Source organism: Podarcis pityusensis (assembly GCF_964106645.2).
Source record: "Podarcis pityusensis genome assembly, chromosome: 13".
Taxonomy (NCBI): domain Eukaryota; kingdom Metazoa; phylum Chordata; class Lepidosauria; order Squamata; family Lacertidae; genus Podarcis; species Podarcis pityusensis.
In genome coordinates this window covers 30,328,872-30,346,494 of record NC_138038.1, presented here as the reverse complement: position 1 = coordinate 30,346,494, position 17,623 = coordinate 30,328,872, and the positions used below count along the sequence as shown (strand labels likewise).

Here is a 17,623-nt window from a genome sequence, read left to right as displayed (position 1 = left end):
GTTAATATTATGAAATCCTCTATTTCAAAGGTGAAGAAATACAGTTAATTTCCTAAATTCAACCTCAGATATACATTAAGTGTTTCCATTTTTCAAAAAATCTGGAAGTGATGAATCATGCAATGAGATGTTTCAGTTTTCTGGGTATTTGCCAGACTGCCAGTTGGATGTCCTTGTTCCTAAGGCTATAAATAATGGGATTAAGAACTGGTGGCAAAACTGTATATAACACAGCAGATACCAAGTCCACTGTGGGGGAAGAAAGTGCTTTTGGCCTCATGTATGAAAACACACCTGTGGTGATGAATAAAGAAAAGACAGTCAGGTGAGGAGTACAGGTAGAGAAAGCTTTATATCTGCCTTGGACTGATGGGATCCTCAGCACAGCAGCGAAAATGTAGCCATAGGAAGCAAAGATAAATGCAAAACAAAAAGAGTCAATAAAAAACCCAAGGACAAAAATCAGAACTTGATTCATGTTTGTGTCACTGCAAGAAATCTTTTGCAATTGAGGAATGTCACAAAAATATTGTCCAATGATATTGGTCCCACAGAAATTTAGCACGAAAGTAAAACTGGTTTCCACTACTGCATGAATCAGGTTGCTTATCCAGGAAGCAGCTACCATTTGCATGCAGGCATCCCAATTCATGATTAAGGTATATTGTAGTGGGTGACAGATGGCTACAAAACGGTCATAAGCCATAACAGTGAGCAAAGCAAGCTCACCACCAACAAATGTGACCACTAAGAAGACCTGTGTAACACATCCGGCAAAAGAAATCATGTTGTTGTTTGTCAATGAAATGGTGATGGATTTGGGTACAGTAGTGGAAATGGAGCAAACATCAAGCAATGACAGGTTGATCAAAAAGAAGTACATCGGGCTGTGAAGGTGGCGGTCTAGGGCCACAGCTGTGATGATGAAAGAATTTCCTACTAAGGCTGTTAAGTAAATGAAGAGAAATATTGCAGAATGCAAAATCTGCATATCACGAGTTTCAGAAAACCCCATGAGATGGAACTCTGTTGGAGTAGATTGGTTAGCCATTTCTCTCATTTCTGTCTTTCTGCAGATAGAAGTTAAATAGTTGTGCGTTAGTGGAGCTTACCAATTTTTGGACATTCTAATTTTTTAAATTATCATCTTAGATATTGCGCTAGTTCACAACAACACATTTATCCACATCAAGAACCATGTATGCACACTATTAACTGCTGATGTGTTCTTTCATTCTGATATGTCATGAAGCCTCATGGGGATAGTATGTGCACTCACATATCTTCAGCTAATATGATTTATCCACCCTCAAAGACTGGGGGAAAGGCAACAGAGACTGGGTACATACATATACTTTCTAAGCCATGTGTCACATGATGTAAATGGTGCAGTTTTTACAGAAGTCTTCCATTTTGCCATCAAATGTACATAAACCATTTTTATGAAACATGTAACATTTGGGGGGGGGGGAGAGATCACACTGAATTAACTAGATGGGGTAAAGGAACCACCATTCTAGAAAGTTTATCTGAAATTTCATATAAAACAAAAAAATGAAATCACTGTGGATATTTTGAAAGATTGTATTATGTGTATTCTCAGTGAGGCTTTTCTATTTCTTGCTAAATACTTTAGCAATGTAAAACATGGAAATGGAAGCTTTCTTCAAGTATATTGGAATAAAAAATTGTCAGTTCTCAAATATTTGGAGGTTTTCCATCAAAAATATATGACAACAAACTATCATCCAAGTGTATGTGTTTTGAAAGGTGCTCTCCATTTTTTTCAATTGAACAACAGCATAGCAATTCACATATTACCTAAGAGCAGTGAAGAATCAACCTGAATGAATTAAGTTTCAGGAATGAAGACTGATTGCTAGAATACTGAAACAGCAAAGATTTCAACAACCTGCAAGGAGAATTGAAAAAAATCCAAAACATTATTTTATTTATTTCTAGTAACATGGCCCATGGAAACACTCAAAAAATGGCTATACTTCTCAATGTGCAGGCAGAATCATATTAATTTCTATCCTATTCAAAAAAGACAAAACAAATTACATTTGGATAAGTAATTTCTATTCTAGTGATTGTATTACCATATATTATTATTTATTTCATTTAATTTTTTTGGGAAAGATAACCCAGAAGCATCCATCTCTCAATTAATTTCTGTCATATGCAGTAGGTAATTTGTTTAACCAGCCAATCTAATGAGCTGACAAGATAAAGACTGTGCCCTGAATCATTAAAAGCTTCCCATTGTCGGAAATGCCATAGTTACTGAAGAATTCCGGAGTATCTGCTTACCACCATTGTTGCTGTGAACAAGAGAGAGTTATGGTAGCACTTGAACTTACTTCATTATCATATTTCTTGTCAGTTGTCAAATGTCAGTTGTCCATATTCCAGTGTGAAATATATCTCTGCACAGTTTTTCCAAGTTTTCTGTTGCCTTCTCCTATATATAAAAGAAATGATATTTTTTTTAAAAAAAATAAGAAGTCCATTTTACACCAACTACTACATCAGTCATTTTGCAATCTTTTCAGAATTGAAAGCTCGAGCATCCTTGAGTCCCTTCATTCTCTTTAAAGAGATCAATAAGGATTATACTCACCACTGTTTCTCTCAGATTAGAGTGCCAATGTGCTTGGCGGTGATATTTATTTGAAGGTACATGGCTTGTCAGGAGGAGGTGGAGAAGGTGATGTCATCCTCCTTTCCTGTGCTATTTCTGGTTCTCTCTTGGGAGAACATACCAGTCCCATGATGCTGTGCAAAACAAATGTTGTCCATTTCCCTACTAGTTCTTTTAATATGCATAAGAATATAAGAGCCTGCTGGATCAATCCAGAAAGCGAAGGACACAAAGGGAGCTGAGCAGATGAAAAACTCAACCTAGCCAGCCCAGTTCTGCCCCAGTTGCTCCTCAATATATGTGAAAAGCAAGACGATCAGGAGAATAGTGATATCGCATCAGAGTATTTCCACCCAATCCTTGTATGCTAAGGTTGTCTCATTCATTAATTTCTGCCAGTGAAATGTACACAATGTGTAAATGAAAAGAAGTGGCAATGTTTCATGGACAACAAAAATCCAAAACACACACATCAGTATAATATCAGCAAACTGCATTCCCCAGATTTACTTGTTCTCAGATATGCAAACAAAGATGTCATTGCAAAATCTCTTGAGAATCTTTGCTCCAGGGAAGTTTGTGCTCTCCCCATGTTGGTGCCACTTGAATTAATTTATATTTGCCGAAGGATGCCCCTTGAGGCACAATATTGTACAAAGAAGATGAAAAAGGCTCCAAAAATTAATTGACTTCTAGTATGCAAGGATACTTTTTCATTTTTTTCCTTGTCATGCATACCTAAATTTCATATACGTAACATCACAACTATTTTTATTGTCCTCCCCCCCCACCTCATCTGTTTGCAACACTGGCAACTTCTTTCTGATCATGAACTTCTACTTCTAGTTTCTGATCATCAACTTCTATTTTGAGCTTCCATAAGTGTTCAGCTGAAGGAACTTAGGTTGTCTTTCATATGAAGGGTGCTCTTCCATCATGTGCATTAGAGCTTACATATGAAGGTTGGGGAACTGGGTGCACCCAATGGCAGTAATAGACATTATAGTAGTGCAGTGGCTCTCAATTGACCTCCACTCAATTGCATCACTGCTGCTTAGCAGGAGTTAAGAAGCCTGCACCTGAAAGGCTTTCTTTAGTTGTGTCTGTCTGTTCCCTACTGGAAACTCTCACAGACAAAGTGATAATAATTTAAATTAAAAGATCAGGTGATTGACAGGTACATGGTCTGCTCAAACTTAGACATCAGCCAGCAGCAGACAGCGTAATGGGGTGCTGGCATACACCTGAGCTCTGCTCACTCACATTGCTGCTTACAAAGGATAATCCAGTAATGGCCAGTTCTGCTAGGAACTCAAAAGGAAGTTATCTTCAGGCTTCCATTTAATCCCAATTGCGCATCAAGACCCCAGAGCATCCCCAAGGATAAATAAATATACACTGGAACAGAATTTTAGATTAAGGTTAATGGGCAAAACTTTAGGGCAAAACTTTATTGATTACAGCAGTGTGACTGGTATTGGCTTAGTCATTGGCAATAACTATATCTGACTCCTGCCCACCTTGCAGGAAATCTGGAAGGAGCTCCGTCGATGGCAACCAACTGATGCTCACCCTGGGGTTCCTGCTGGGTCCTGGCATGGCCCTAACCCCTCAAGCGGACTGCGGATGAGATCTAGACCCACAGATTCCTTTACTGGAATACCCTTGTATTCCAGTAGATGATGATGGCCACACCTCCCTTCCGCCGCATCACAATAAGCCAATGCCTAACCGCCACACGAGCCCCACACGAGGCACCAATACCCTCAGATCCTGTAACCAATCCTTCAAACCTCTAACAATCTCATCCATCCACACATCATTTCCGCCATCAGAAAGATGCATACTATCAGCCCGAAACAGGGCTCTATCACTGAAGGTAATACCAGGGTGGTGAATCACTATGCCACCCAGCGCCAACACCTTGTTTGACACCTCAGGGTCAACATGCTTCCTGGTTGTGTTGGTGGCAGCTGGGCATGAACTATTGTGCCAAACCTGATGCACCAGGAACTGTGACCAAAATATTGTGGTATCTGGGAGCACTGCTGCCAGCTCCTCCAAGTCCTTCTTAATGCAAGTCCTCAAGTCCATGCCCTTCAGCAGTGGCAAGTCATTTTCATCCAGCTGCACAACCAGAAGGCGGGCCCCAAGTGGTCACCTGAGCCTTCACCAGTGGTAAAACTTCTTTCCAGTGCATCCCACATCTGGACACCCAGGAAACCTTGACTTGAGCAGGTAAGCCGAGCTGGCACCCAAAGCCAGTCTCCACTGCTCGCACACTGGCCCAGTGCATGATGCTGTGACCCACAATCCACACGTGCAACTCTGGCAACACTGAAAAAAAGGAAAAGACAAAATATGTTAGGAGGTGGACAACATGCTACTTGCTTTTCTGGATGTATCCCTTATAGGCATTGGACTTCCACCAGCCCAAGTTTTTTATCCTGTCCACTGAAAGGCCCCAATGAACTGCCGTAATAGCGGCGCCAATCCTGAAAGAATGGGCAGCAAATTCCAGTGCTGGCAAGCCACAGGCCGCAATAGCCTTCCACGTAACCCTAGTGAATTGATGCCTTGCTAAAGGGTTTCTATCCTCATGTATCAAGAAGGGGCGAATCTGTAGGATTCCAGGAGGCCTAATCTGTAAATACCTCCTGGTGTTTTTTACATGCGCCGTTGCAGGCAACTTAAGCAGGGCCCCCTTACCCCTTTGGTCCATTTTGGACCGACTATCCTGGACCACCAATTCCGCCTCTCCCAAAGATATGTCCTCTAAGTGCAGACCCATAGGAACTCCCCCACAGACCTCCTCAAAAACAACCTCACCCATTCTATTGCGATAGAATAATTGGAAGAGAACAACCGTGCCTCATACCGGGACCAGCAAACAGATCTTAGTTTTTTGTGAATTTTACATAATAGGTCAAAGGTGACAGGCCTGCGGCCAACACCAGAAGATGGTTGAAGTCTACGCCAGCCCTCCAGAGCCTTCCGGAGCACAAAAGCTGCACACAGATCATGGGCAAACAGGGGTTCGCTAAAAAAAAGAAATGGCAGCAGACTGGATTTTAAGAGTCTTAGCTGCATGCCAAAGCTAATATAAGTGTGCTATGTATTGTGAAACCTGATCTGTAGAAGAGGGTTGATCTACAGCAATAGATAAATTCTGCACACGGAACGTTATAAAATCAGCCCAGGTTTTCTTGTAAGATTTAAATGTGGAGGGGGCCAAGGAAGAGACTACTCCCTGCATAACTATGCACTTCCAAGGCTCCATAGGTACACCAGAAAAGGCTCCGGCAACTGCTGTGCGTCCAGTGCCAAAGATCTGAAGTGGTCCATGTGAAAGGGAGACAGAGAAGCCAGGTGAATCCCCTGAAATGTGCCACCACCTTTTATATGCCCCCACAATCACACCACCAATCTCTGATTGGCCAATAGGCCATGGTGTGATTGTGGGGCCATTGTGTGGGCTGGGCTCAGTCTCCCACCTCCTCAAGGATAGTAGAGGAGACACACCTTGGGCCTGCATGCAAGGCAGACCCTCAGTTAGGAAGATCCCATTTATCTAGCAATAAGCCAAAATGAATTCAGTCGAGCTTATTTTGAGCAAACATTATTTCGATTGCAGAAAAAAGTGACCAGATCAGATTAATTTTATTTCTATCAAATCATCAGATTACCACACATCATATATATATATATATATATATATATATATATATATATATATGAAAAAAGTATTTGATCCCCTGCTAAATTTGTCCATTTGCCCTCTGACAAAGAAATGATCAGTCCATAATTTTAATGGTAGGTTTATTGTAGCTGTGAGAGACAGAATAACAAGTAAACCCCCAGAAACCCAGAAGACAAAAGTCAGAGATTGATTGACTTTTTAAATACCATAATCAACTCATCGTGGAATATGTGCATATACATATACATATCTACACACACACACACACACACACACACACACACAAATATACATGCCGATACACACATGCATGCATACATACATAAATACACACATACATACACATGGAACCAAGCAATTCCTTGCCGTGCCTATGTGGCTACATAATTTGTTCCAGATATATAAGGTATTCTGCAAACATGAAGTTCATCTAGTCCAACCCCCTGCAATGTGGGATTATGTTGTTGCCCTCTGCAGGAGATGAACCTGCAAACTTGGCATTATCAGCACACTGCTCTAACCACTGAACCATCCACAGTCTTCATGAGCTAACTTTCTGGTTGATACCCTTACAGTGTAGGGAAGTGTTGCTGCCCCCTGAAGGAAATGAACCTGCAAACCTGGCATCATGGGCATAGAATTGAGAGTATATGACACACAGGGTTTTCTCGGATGAAGAGCTGCAACAACGTGCAGTGGGAGCTTTAAGGCTGCCACACTTTGCTCTCTGGGAAGAAGGGCGGCTCATACTTGCCTCAGACACATGGGCCAATGACCCCCTCAAAATGGCATTGGCGTGAGAATGGGATAGTGACACAGAAAGGGAAGGATACTGGATGCGCTTCTTCCCACAGAAGCGGCACATGGAGGAAGAAGGTGGCAACAGCCGTGGCTAAGCGAAGATCGCAGGTAAAATACTCAAAAAGGCTGCATCGCTCTGGCAAGGCACCACAAGGGGGATCCTTCAATGAGGCCTCTAGATGGTTGACGCTGGCTAGGGAGGCAGTGGCAGTGGGCCGAAAACGGGTGTTCCTAACTGGTGCTCCAAAGGACCGATGCCTCCACAGGTGGGCTAAAGATCAAGAAGGGATCTAGATCCGATGCTCCTGATGCTCTGGGCCAACTGTGCTGCCAGTGTCAGCTCTGGGACCCTTTTATTCTTCTGGAGCAGGCTGCTGCAGATAGGCGGAATGTGAATCGGGTTTGGTGGGAACCATTAAGTACTGTGGCGGCCAGGACAGCCGAGCAACGGTTGGCAGAACAGTGTGGCTTCAGGAGGACGAGGAAGTCGTGCCCTGTGCTGCAAACACCGCCCACTTCAGGACCATGTGAGCATCCATTTTCATATAACATGCACTAAATTTAAAATATACTTTCCCAAGCTCTATTCGTTGCAATAGGCCCAATACACATCTTTTTACGAAGCACTATTACTATTTTTAATAATAAATGCATTTTTATTCACTCTTTACCTGAGTACATTCTGAACAACAGGAGATGGGCTGGAAGAGGAGGGCATCACTCAAAAGTGGGCACTAGAAATTTCCACACAAAAATTGTGATATGTGCGAGACACAACTTGAGCACTCATGCGTGAAACATCATGTGTGAAACTTTCCTAATACCGTATTTTTCACTCTATAGGGTGCACCGGATCATAGGGGGCACCTATTTTTTTGGGGGGGTGGGGGGAATAAAGAAAAAAAAACCTTTATTTTTCCCCCGGGCCCCAAAGAAGCTATGACAGCGAGCGGGATGGATCCCGCTAGCTGTCTTGGCTTCGTTTTTAGCCTCGGGGCTGGGGGTCCGGGAGTGAAGGCGAGGTTGCGCTCAACCTCGCCATTCCTCCCAGAGCTTGCTGCTATCTGAGGACCTGGGGAGCGCAGCGCTGTAGCCTGCTGCACACCACGGGCTTAGGGCAGCTATCTGCAAGCCTGCGGCACCCGGAGGGAACTCCCGCCGGGCTCTGCAGGCTTGTGGATAGCTGCCGAAAGCCCAGGGTGTGCAGTGCCGCGCTCCCCGGACTTCGGGCTGCAAGCACCTATCCGCAAGCCTGCGGATAGCTGCCCGAAGCCCGGGGTGCACAGTGCCACGCTCCCTGGGCTTTGGGCTGCAGGCATGTATCCGCAAGCCTTCGGAGCCCTACGGGAGTTCCCGCTGGGCTCCGTAGGCTTGCGGATAGCTTCCTGAAGCCTGGAGAACGAGAGGGGTCAGTGTGCACCAACCCCTCTCGCTCTCCAGGCTTCGGCAAAAGCCTGCATTCGCTCCATAAGACGCACACACATTTCCCCTTCATTTTTGGAGGGGAAAAAGTGCGTCCTATAGAGCGAAAAATACGGTATATACATTTTATATGCAAATTTGCCCAATACACATCTATTTGCAAAGCACTATTATGCAGTATAATACATTATTATACCATTTTCAATGGCATTTGCATTGTTATGCAAAGCACAGGAATTGTGATGTGTATGAGACACAATGCAAGCAATCATGCCAGGAGACTTCTAATTCTTTTCGGTATTTTCAACACGGCCTCTTGGATGTCTTTCTTCCTAAAGCTATAAATAACCGGATTCATTAGTGGTGGCAAAACATTATACAATAAAGCAGAGAGCAAATCCATTGTTGTAGAAGAAAGTGCTTTAGGTCTCATGTATGAAAACACAGCTGTGCTCATAAATAAAGAAAAGACAATCAGGTGGGGGATGCAGGTAGAGAAAGCTTTATATCTGCCCTGAACAGAAGGGATTCTCAGCACAGCAGAGAAGATATAGCCATAGGAAATAAAGATGAACCCTCCACAAAATGAATCTACAATAAACCCAATGGCAAAGATCAAAATTTGGTTAACCTTTGGGTCAGTACAAGAAATCTTAAGCAACTGAGGGACATCACAGAAATACTGCCCAATAATATTAGACCCACAGAAATGTAGCCTGAAAGTGATAATGGTATGTAATGATGAATGGATTGAGCTGCTGATCCAGGAAGCAGCTGCCGTTTGGATGCAGGCATCCCAGTTCATGATTAGCTCATACTGTAAAGGATGGCAGATTGCAACATAGCGATCATAAGCCATGATTGTGAGCAAGGCAAGCTCAGAACCTGCAAAAGTGAAAACTAAGAAAACCTGTGCGACACAGCCAGCAAAAGAAATCTTTTTGTCATCTGACAAAGAAGCAGCGATGGATTTGGGGATAGTGGCTGAGATGTAGCAAATGTCTGATAATGATAGGTTGACCAGAAAGAAGTACATAGGAGTGTGCAGTTTGTGGTTCAGGGCAACAGCAATAGTGATTAGGAAATTCCCCACTAAGGCTGTTAAATAAATGGAGAGAAATATCACAAAGTAAAACAATTGTTCTTCTCGATTACTGGAAAACCCCATCAGAAGAAATTCTGTCACTGTAGATTGGTTGGCCATCTTAATTCTTTAGTATTTCTTAAAACAATTTCTTGAAGAGTAGCTCTGTTATTGTGTTTTAGCAGCACCAGCAGAGGTGTTTGTAACACCTAAAATTAGAAAGGATTTAATGAAAGTCTGTTGGATGAGGAAACATGCAGGCAATTGTATGTGGGGTTTGCTCCCTAACCCAATATGAGGTAATGGGTGATGCCAGCAGTAGACATTCAACTAACACCATTCATTCTCCCCGGTACTAAGAGAATTTTAGAGGTGAAAAGGAGCATGGGAAGCATCTCAGCAAAGACCCAACTTGGTTTCATGTTGAATCAAGATTGAGAAAGTAGAATCAAATACACACTACAGCTTATCAGAGCAACCTTGCTATTAGATGTAAATAAGCAGATTCTCATTTGTTTGTTTGCATAAAGGATCTTAATGATGGTGTTTTTGTTTGTTTTTTGCCAACCATAATGCTTCTACTTTATTTTTAAAAATGCAAACCACATACCAACTAGCATTAATGAAAAATAATTTGGCTTTGATGAGCGTTCAGAGTTTAAGACCAATCACCAGTATTTGGAAATACCACTGTTTTACCTTCTCTTACCTATAAATACTACCTATCTTTTCATAGAATAATCATATTTTCATTAATCCTACTACTGTATTAAACGTTTTGTGGTCTTTTCAGAACTAGAAATATGAGCACTAGATGTAAATAAATTTAAAAATCCTCCTTGGAGTGTGGTTGCGTAAGGGAACTTTACACTTGATGTTTTGGTATTTTTGCTAACCATAATGCTTTCACACACCTCCTAACATTAATGAAAAATCATGAGGCTTTTAAGCCCAATCACCAGAATTTTGAAACATGCAGACAATTGTATGTAGGGCTTGCCTCCTTTCTTAATATGAGATAATCAGCCGAAACGCCAGAATTTTGAAACACCACTTTATTATCTTCTCCTACCTATAAATACTACCTATTTTTTCATAGAATAATGTTTTCTTTATTAATCCTACTGCTGTATTAAACCTTTTACAGTCTTTTCATAACTGAAATATGAACACCTTTCAAGTCCTAGTCTGCACTGAGGATGAACTAATAGGATTCTACTCACCTCTCTCTTTGTCTGGAAGAAGAAACTGTCAAAATGTTGAAGTGTGGTCTTTAGTAGATGATTTATAGTTTGTGACAAAGAGGAATCAATTGAGCCTCCCTGCTTTCTGTAGTGTTTCAAAGAATCACTCCTTGGAGAACATCACCATGAGGATTTGCAAATCCTGATTTACAAAACAAGTGATGCAATTTTCTATATTTCCTAGAAATATTTCCCCTCTATCTTTAAACCACTGACCCTTAACTTCAGTCTTATGTAAGGGATGCTTAAGAGTGAAGTGCTGACTGAATGCAGACTGAATGGGAAACCGATTTCAAAACCTACATGGTGGTTATATCTTTTTTATTGATCAAAATGTCATGCTGCAGCTCAAATTAAGTACTGAATCTGATTAACATAAGTAAATTATTCTGACTATTCTGAGCCGGTATAGTGTAGAGCTTGGAGTGTTGGACTAGGACTAGGGAACCCAGGTTCAAATCTCTGTTCAGCCATTAAGATAACTGGGTGACCTTGCGCCAATTTTCTCAGGCTAAGCTACCTTACAGAACTGTCATGAGGTTAAACTTGGGAAGGATGACCTCCAGCTCCTTGGAGGAAAGGGGGGATATAATGACAATAAGTAAATATTGAGAGCAAACCATCTGAGACAGGTCTATGATTTTAAACTGGAGCAATAGATTTGGTTAAAGAAACTTGGGAAGGATCCAAAGCAAAATGTTATGCTTTGAAATAGGATGTTGGTGCGTTAGGTGTTCACACCTCGGCTGGAGATGAATTAGGAAAGGCTGAAGGACTCTTGCAGGAGTGAAGCTGGTTTGAGAAACAATACTGTTACTGTTTCATCTGTATTCCTAGACCCCCCATCAAATCACAGGATCTGGCAAGTGTTAAAATCTGAGCAAGGATTTTCATTCCTGGAATAGCCTCTGCTGTACTTCATTCCAAAGGAAACACAAACACTGTTCATTTTGAAATGATTAACAATCTCTGAATTTAAATTGCATCCATTTTTTACACTTTCTGAACGCACTTCTCCTGTAAAATACACATTTTTCAATTCTTTACATTTTCAATTCTTTACAATTAATTTCCCTATTAAACGTCCACTTTGTACATAAATATATTTTGTGAGGTCTTTTTGCATTTGGAAACCTCATTGCAAATGCCAGTGTTGGACACAATTGTGGATCAGTCTTAAGTATTGAGTCAAGTTGTTGAAGTTATCAGTGGGCTTGTCCCTACTTTTTCCAGTCTTCACTACTTTGACGATTGCTTCCATGATCTTTTGATGTGTACCCTCCTTGTTGATTTATCTTAAGCAGACTGTTTGCAATGTAGCCATATATCAGACAGTTAGCAATTGGCCTTTGGAATCTTCCCAGTCCCCCCTCCAGGCCCTAGAGGGGGGCTGCCAGACATCCATTTAGCCCTCTCTCTTGCTCGTAATAAAAAAAAACACATCTTTTTGCAAACAGTTGTATATGTAATATTGTTTCCAGTCTTTATAACCAACCATCCGTTAGCTCCTGTTTCTCTTAATCAGGGAAGTATTTCAGATATTCAATAACGACGTGGTGGGAGACGCCATTTTGTCCTTTGTCCTTTGTTTTCGTCTTTAACAGACATTTCCAGTCTTAGAAGAGAAGTGGCTGCGAGTAGATCCCAATTATATATGAAAGTCCATCTGTACTCACTTTTTGAAGAGCAATTAAAGTTCTTAATGAGACTTGGCATGCATTACGGATTGTTGATGTTAAGGATAAAAGAATGTTTTTTTTTTACATACCAAGCCCCTCCACATTCCAAACGTCATGATGTGGATCTCTTTGAAGTTCGATCTTTTGCACCAGAGACTGTACATACTGCAGGTTTTTTCCAGCTTCTTCAATTCAGAGCGTGTCTGTTTGTTTTCCAAATCTTTATATTTTCCCAAACAGATGCGTCCGGCTATGGGGTGGCGTCGCAGGAGTGTCAGCTGTCCCTAGCTCCGTGACCCAGTGCCCCTGCCGTCTGCCACATCGGCAATCTGGGGCAAACCGCGGGTCGTTGAGACAGTCCTCTCCTGTCCTGGGGAGGCTGCCAGGGCTAATTACCCCCATATCAGCCCTGAATTATCGGAACGGCTGAAGTCCGATTGTGTGGGATCAGCCATTTTCCACCGCCGGAAACAGGAAGTGAAGCATGATCTTTTGATGTGAACTACCAACACAGGAATTTTATTCAACATTAAATGAGCAGAAATTTCACATATGATCATTTTGTGAGAAGCGTGTTAGATAATTTCAGCCCCTTCTCTCCCTCCCATCACAGGTTATTTATGTTACAAATAAGCACCCACAAACAGCATAAGAGATTTTGGAAGAGCATTTCACATCAGCTTTTATTTCATTCACCAGCTGCTAAGGAGTCTCTTTTATGTTCGAAGCATTAATGTCTAGCATGGAAAACTGTACGTTGACTTTCATTGCTGGAATTGGAAGTGCAACCCACTCACATATTTAAAGCAAAACTTGCTGTTACTAACCCAACAAAGTAATGGTCAATGAATTCAAGTAACAATGACTCTGATGAATGAATCAAAATAGTTATCAAAAATTAGTTGCCAAAGACTTTTATTTGTACTATAGGTTTTTTAAAAATAAAATAAGAATATTTCTGACTTTCTATCCACAGTCATAACCTTCAAGACAACTGAATTTATAGTAAATATAATGAAATAAAGGTTTAAAAAATCTGTACTAGGAACAAGTCAATAGAAATTGTATCTCTTTATCTCTTTTCATACACCACACACAGCCTCAGCAGCAATAACCAGGAAATGCATAAAAAAGAGCCCAGATCATTCCTGTGGGATCCATTTCATATGCATGCTGAAATGTCATTATCTTAGCCTTACATCTAAAGACAAGCAGAGATGAATCCAAAAGAACCTACCAGTAACACCATGATCTAGTCTAGGTTAGTCACAATTACACAATTGTACGTGTCTGCCCACTTTAATAAAAAAACAAAAAACAATGGGACACAGAGCAGAACAGGGTCATAGATTAAGACATAAGAACATGGGTAGGTATACTTCAAATCAGGGGAGCTGAATTGCCCCACACTGAGGGAGCCCACTCATGTGATGCATTACATGATGGCGCTGGGAGGAGGAAGGATGCATGGAGGGTGATCTGTGCCCTTTGTTCATCTCAGCCCCCGCCTGGCTCCCGGGTGAGGGCAGGGGCACTTGGAGGACACCCGGTGGTGGTGGAGACTGGTTGCCCCCTCAATACTGCAGGGCTCAGCCCTCTGCCCACCAATATTGAGGGGGCCAAAGCCCCTTCCGGTCCCTATATGTGGCGCTCCTGCTTCAAATCATCTTGTGTATTATGTGCCAGTCAGAAACTTCCATATCTGACTCAGGGAGTAGATGTTCCTGTTTGCAAGTTATCCCACAGACCTATACAGCCACATTTTCCTTTGGTATGCTTTTTCCAGGATCTGCCATAGATTTTCCACAACACTGCTTTGATCTCCTTGTTTCTCATGCTATAAATTATTGGATTCATCAGTGGGGGAAGAACACAGTAAGCCATGGCAACTGAACTGTCGAGACCCACCACAGATTTGGAAGTTAGTTTTAGGTTGGCGAAGATGCCAGTGAAAGTAAATAAGGAGACAACGCTGAGATGAGGAATGCAGGTAGAGAAGGCTTTGTCTCTACTCTGTGCCGAAGGAATTCTGAACACTGTTTTGAAGATCTCCACATAGGACACAACTATGAAACTGAAGCAGCCGAGTCCTAGACATGCACTCAAGCCCAGAGCCACAGCTTCAACAAGGTACAAGTCAGAACAAGAGAGCTTAAGTAGTTGAGGTATCTCACAGAAGAACTGATTGATGATGTTGGAACAGAAAGGAACAGCGAAGGTGGCTCCAGTGTGTAATGTTGCGAAAAGGAGACCACTGATCCATGTACTAGTCACCATTTGGATGCAGGCTTCCTTATTCACTACTGTTTCATAATGCAATGGGTCACAAATGGCAACATACCGGTCATACGCCATGACTGTGAGGAGGAAAAAGTCTGATGCCATGAAGAAAAAGAGAAAGAAGACTTGAGCGATGCACTCAGAATAAGATATCAACCTGGTGTTCATGAGACAGTTAGCCATGGCTTTTAGTATTGTGACTGAGATGTACCCAAGGTCCATAACAGACAAATTTGCCAGGAAGAAGTACATGGGATTGTGAAGATGGGGATCTGTGACCACAGCCACAAGGATGAGGATGTTCCCTAGCAATGCTGCCATATAGATCAGTAGAAAAATCACAAAATATACAAGCTGTATCTCCCGAACTTCAGAGAAACCTAGGAGGAGGAATTCTGTAATGGTGCTTTCATTGGACATTTTGTCCTTAATACATTTTGCCCTACAAAAAAACAGGCAGCATAACCAAAGTTAGTAAGGCGGAATTCTTTTTTCTTACTCATATGCACCCTTTTAAAAGGCTACTTTTAAAGTACACATTCCTCACATACAAAAAAATTCATTGCTCCACCCCCCACCCCACCCTTCTATTTTAATAGAAATGGATTTGGGGGTAGTGGTTGAGATATAGCAAATGTCTGGTTATTGTAGGTTGACCAGAAAGAAGTACATAGGAGTGTGGAGTTTGTGGTTCAGGGCAACAGCAATGGTGATTAGGAAATTCCCCTCTAAGGCTGTTAAATAAATGGAGAGAAATATCACAAAGTAAAAAAAAAAAAATCTTCTTCTCGGTCACTGGAAAACCCCATCAGAAGAAATTCTCTCACTGTAGACTGGTTGGCCACCTTAATTCTTTAGTATTTCTTTAAACAATTTCTTGAAGAGCAGCTCTGTTATTGTGTTTTAGCAGCACCAGCAGAGGTGTGCTGCTAAATGTTTAAAATTAGAAAGGAGTTAATGAAAGTCTGTTGGATGAGGAAACATGCAGGCAATTGTATGTGGGGTTTGCCCCCTATCCCAATATGAGGTAATGGGTTATGCCAGCAGTAGACATTCAACTGACACCATTCATTCTCCCCAGTACTAATAGAATTTTAGAGTTGAAAAGGAGCATGGGGAGCATCTCTGCAAAGACCCATCTTGGTTTCATGTTGAATCAAGATTGAGAAAGTAGAATCAAATAGAAACTACAGCTTACCTTGCTATTAGATGTAAATAAGCAGATTCACATTGGTTTGGTTGCATAAAGGACATTTACTATGGTGGGTTTGTTTGTTTTTTGCGAACCATAATGCTGCTTCTTTATTTAAAAAAGCAAATCACATACCACCTAGCATTAATGAAAAATAATTTGGCTTTGGTGAGCATTCAGAATTTAAGACCAATCACCAGAATTTTGAAACACCACTGTATTATCTTCTCTTACCTATAAATACTACCTATTTTTTCATAGAATAATCATGTCTTCATTTATCCTACTGCTGTATTAAACATTTTATGGTCTTTTCAGAACTGAAATATGAGCACTAGATGTAAAGAAATTTAAAAAATCTCCTTGGAGTGTGGTTGCATAAAGGAACTTTACACTTGATGTTTTGGTATTTTTGCTAACCCAATGCTTTAACTTTCTTTTTAAAAATGCAAACTACACACTTCCTAGCATTAATGAAAAATCATGAAGCTTTTAAGCCCAGTCACGAGAATTTTGAAACAACACATTATTCTCTTCTCTTACCTATAAATGTAATCACTTTTTATCAGAGAAAAATTATGTTTGCATTAACCTTACTGCTGTATTAAACATTTGAGATCTTTTCATAAGTGAAATATAAGCACCTTCCAAGCCCTAGTCTGCACTGAGGATGAACTAATAGGATTCTACTCACCTCTGTCTTTGTCTGGAAGAAGAAAGTTCCAAAATGCTGAAGTGTGGTCTTTAGCAAATGATTTATAGTTTGTGACAAAGAGGATTCAATTGAGCCTCTCTGCTTTCTGTAGTGTTTCAAAGAATCACTCCTTGGAGAACATCACCATGCGGACTTGCAAATCCTAATTTACAAAACAAGTGATGCAATTGTCTATATTTCCTACCATTATTTCCCCTCTATCTTTAAACCACTGACCCTTAACTCCAGTCTTATGTAAAGGATGCTTAAGAGTGACTTGCTGATGAATGGAGACAGAATGGGAAACTGATTTCAAAATCTGCTTGGTTGTTATATCTTTTTTATTGACCAAGATGTCAAGCTGCAACTCGAATGAAGTACTGAATCTGATTAACATAAGTAAATTATTCTGACTATTCTGAGCCAGTATAGTGTTGTGCTTAGAGTGTTGGACTAGGACTAGGGAACCCAGGTTCAAATCTCTGTTCAGCCATTAAGATAACTGGGTGACCTTTCACCAATTTTCTCAGGCTAAGCTAACTTACCGAGCTGTCTGGAGGTTAGACTTGGGAAGGTGACCTTCAGTTCCTTGGAGGAAAGCTGGGATATAATGACAAAAAGTAAATATTGGGAGCAAACCATCTGAAACAGGTCTATGATTATGAACTGGAACAATAATTCTGTTTAAAGAAACTTGGGATGGATCCAAAGCAAAATGTTATGCTTTGAAATAGGATGTGGGTGTGTTAGGTGTTCACACCTATGGTGGAGATGAATTAGGAAAGGCTGAAGGACTCTAGCTGGAATGAAGCTGGTTTGAGAAACAATACTGTTATGAGTTTCATTTTAATTCCTAGATCCCCTTCTAATCGCTGGATCTGGC

The 17,623-nt window shown here is 41.2% G+C and overlaps 2 protein-coding genes and 1 long non-coding RNA gene across 4 annotated transcripts; all 3 read right to left on the bottom strand.

Annotated features, from left to right (window-relative positions):
* On the bottom strand, nt 1–15,274 carry LOC308461849 (uncharacterized protein; the record flags this gene model as incomplete). The annotated part of the gene is made up of 3 exons (XM_080979014.1): nt 1–1,070; nt 13,372–13,441; nt 14,323–15,274. 3 exons carry the CDS (start codon nt 15,272–15,274, stop codon nt 116–118), a joined length of 1,977 nt encoding a protein of 658 aa, XP_080835140.1. The 3' UTR covers nt 1–115.
* On the bottom strand, nt 1,699–6,103 carry LOC308461574. 2 transcript variants are annotated; one of them, XR_013978905.1, is made up of 3 exons: nt 4,165–6,103; nt 2,314–2,464; nt 1,699–1,912 (listed from the first exon to the last, which is right to left on the bottom strand). It is a non-coding gene; the product is annotated as an uncharacterized lncRNA (long non-coding RNA). The 2 variants fall into 2 exon arrangements; XR_013978906.1 differs by having other exon boundaries at nt 2,364–2,464; nt 4,165–6,101.
* LOC308461537 (olfactory receptor 14A16-like) lies at nt 8,629–10,305 on the bottom strand. Its single transcript, XM_080978534.1, has one exon. The coding sequence runs from the start codon at nt 9,769–9,771 to the stop codon at nt 8,836–8,838; it is 936 nt and encodes a 311-aa protein (XP_080834660.1). The 5' UTR covers nt 9,772–10,305; the 3' UTR covers nt 8,629–8,835.
* Nucleotides 15,275–17,623: the final 2,349 nt, after the last annotated feature.

Bases quoted from the DNA above. Each gene is read 5' to 3' on its own strand.
- LOC308461537 (XM_080978534.1), bottom strand. From the start codon at position 9,771: ATGGCCAACCAATCTACAGTGACAGAATTTCTTCTGATGGGGTTTTCC.